The sequence below is a fragment of the Nicrophorus vespilloides genome, unplaced genomic scaffold (assembly GCF_001412225.1).
Source record: "Nicrophorus vespilloides isolate i.1.1-1 unplaced genomic scaffold, Nicve_v1.0, whole genome shotgun sequence".
Lineage (NCBI taxonomy): Eukaryota > Metazoa > Arthropoda > Insecta > Coleoptera > Silphidae > Nicrophorus > Nicrophorus vespilloides.
The window spans coordinates 402-1,237 of NW_017099139.1; the positions used below are offsets into that span (position 1 = coordinate 402).

General features: G+C 42.9%; 1 protein-coding gene across 1 annotated transcript in view; it reads right to left on the reverse strand.

The window, feature by feature from the left end:
* Positions 1 to 234: 234 nt before the first annotated feature.
* The window catches only part of LOC108564079 (cuticle protein 8-like), a 1,053-nt gene continuing 451 nt past the window's right edge, over positions 235 to 836 (reverse strand). The window contains exon 2 of the mRNA XM_017922985.1: positions 235 to 827. Within this exon, the coding sequence (XP_017778474.1) occupies positions 235 to 827 (593 nt within the window). The remainder of the gene's footprint in view (positions 828 to 836) is intronic.

Genomic DNA, 836 nt, shown 5'->3' on the forward strand with positions numbered 1-836 from the left:
CAATTAAAATTAAATAATATAAAAATATTGATTTAAATTAAAAAAAAAATAAAATTTCGAGGAAAGCATATTCATGACAATTATGTTGAACCATAGTTATGTTTTACTTATTTACGTGAAAGTAATCAATCGGTCATCATTGATTTAGTCAGTTTGGTTTAATTAAAACTATTTTTATTAGTTTTCAAATATATGTTTTATAATTCAATAAATAAAATCAACAATAACATTTTCTTAATGATGGTAGGCTTTGTATACTGGGGCAGCGGCAACGATGGTCTTGGCTACTACGGCTTTCTGTACAATAGGTTCTCCTTTGTATTCGACTTCAGCGTTGAATCCGTTGTGGGAGTCAGCGGTGTAGTGTACGGTACGGGTGACGCCATCAGGTTGGACCAAGGTGTAGTATCCCTTGACAACATCTCCGTCACGTTCTTCGTGTTGGTTCTTGACATCACCGGTGTGGGAATCTTGGACTCCGTATTGGTAAGAGTATTCTGGGTGGGTGTCTGGGTATACTTCTTGGTGGATAGCCTTGACGACTGGGGTGGCGTAGTGAGCTACTGGGGCAACAGTCTTGACAACAGCTGGGGCGTGGTGGTAAGTAGCAACTGGGGCGGAGTAGTGAGCAGCAACTGGGGCGGCATAGTGAGCTACTGGGGCGACGGTCTTAACTATGGCTGGGGTATGGTGGTAGGCAACTGGGGCGGCGTAGTGAGCAGCAATTGGTGTAGAAGTGTAATGAGCTACTGGAGCATCACTGAGTGAGGAGTAAGAAGTGGCATGGTGTCCATGTCCAAGTTCGAAAACTCCAGCTTGAGCGCAAGCTACCAAAG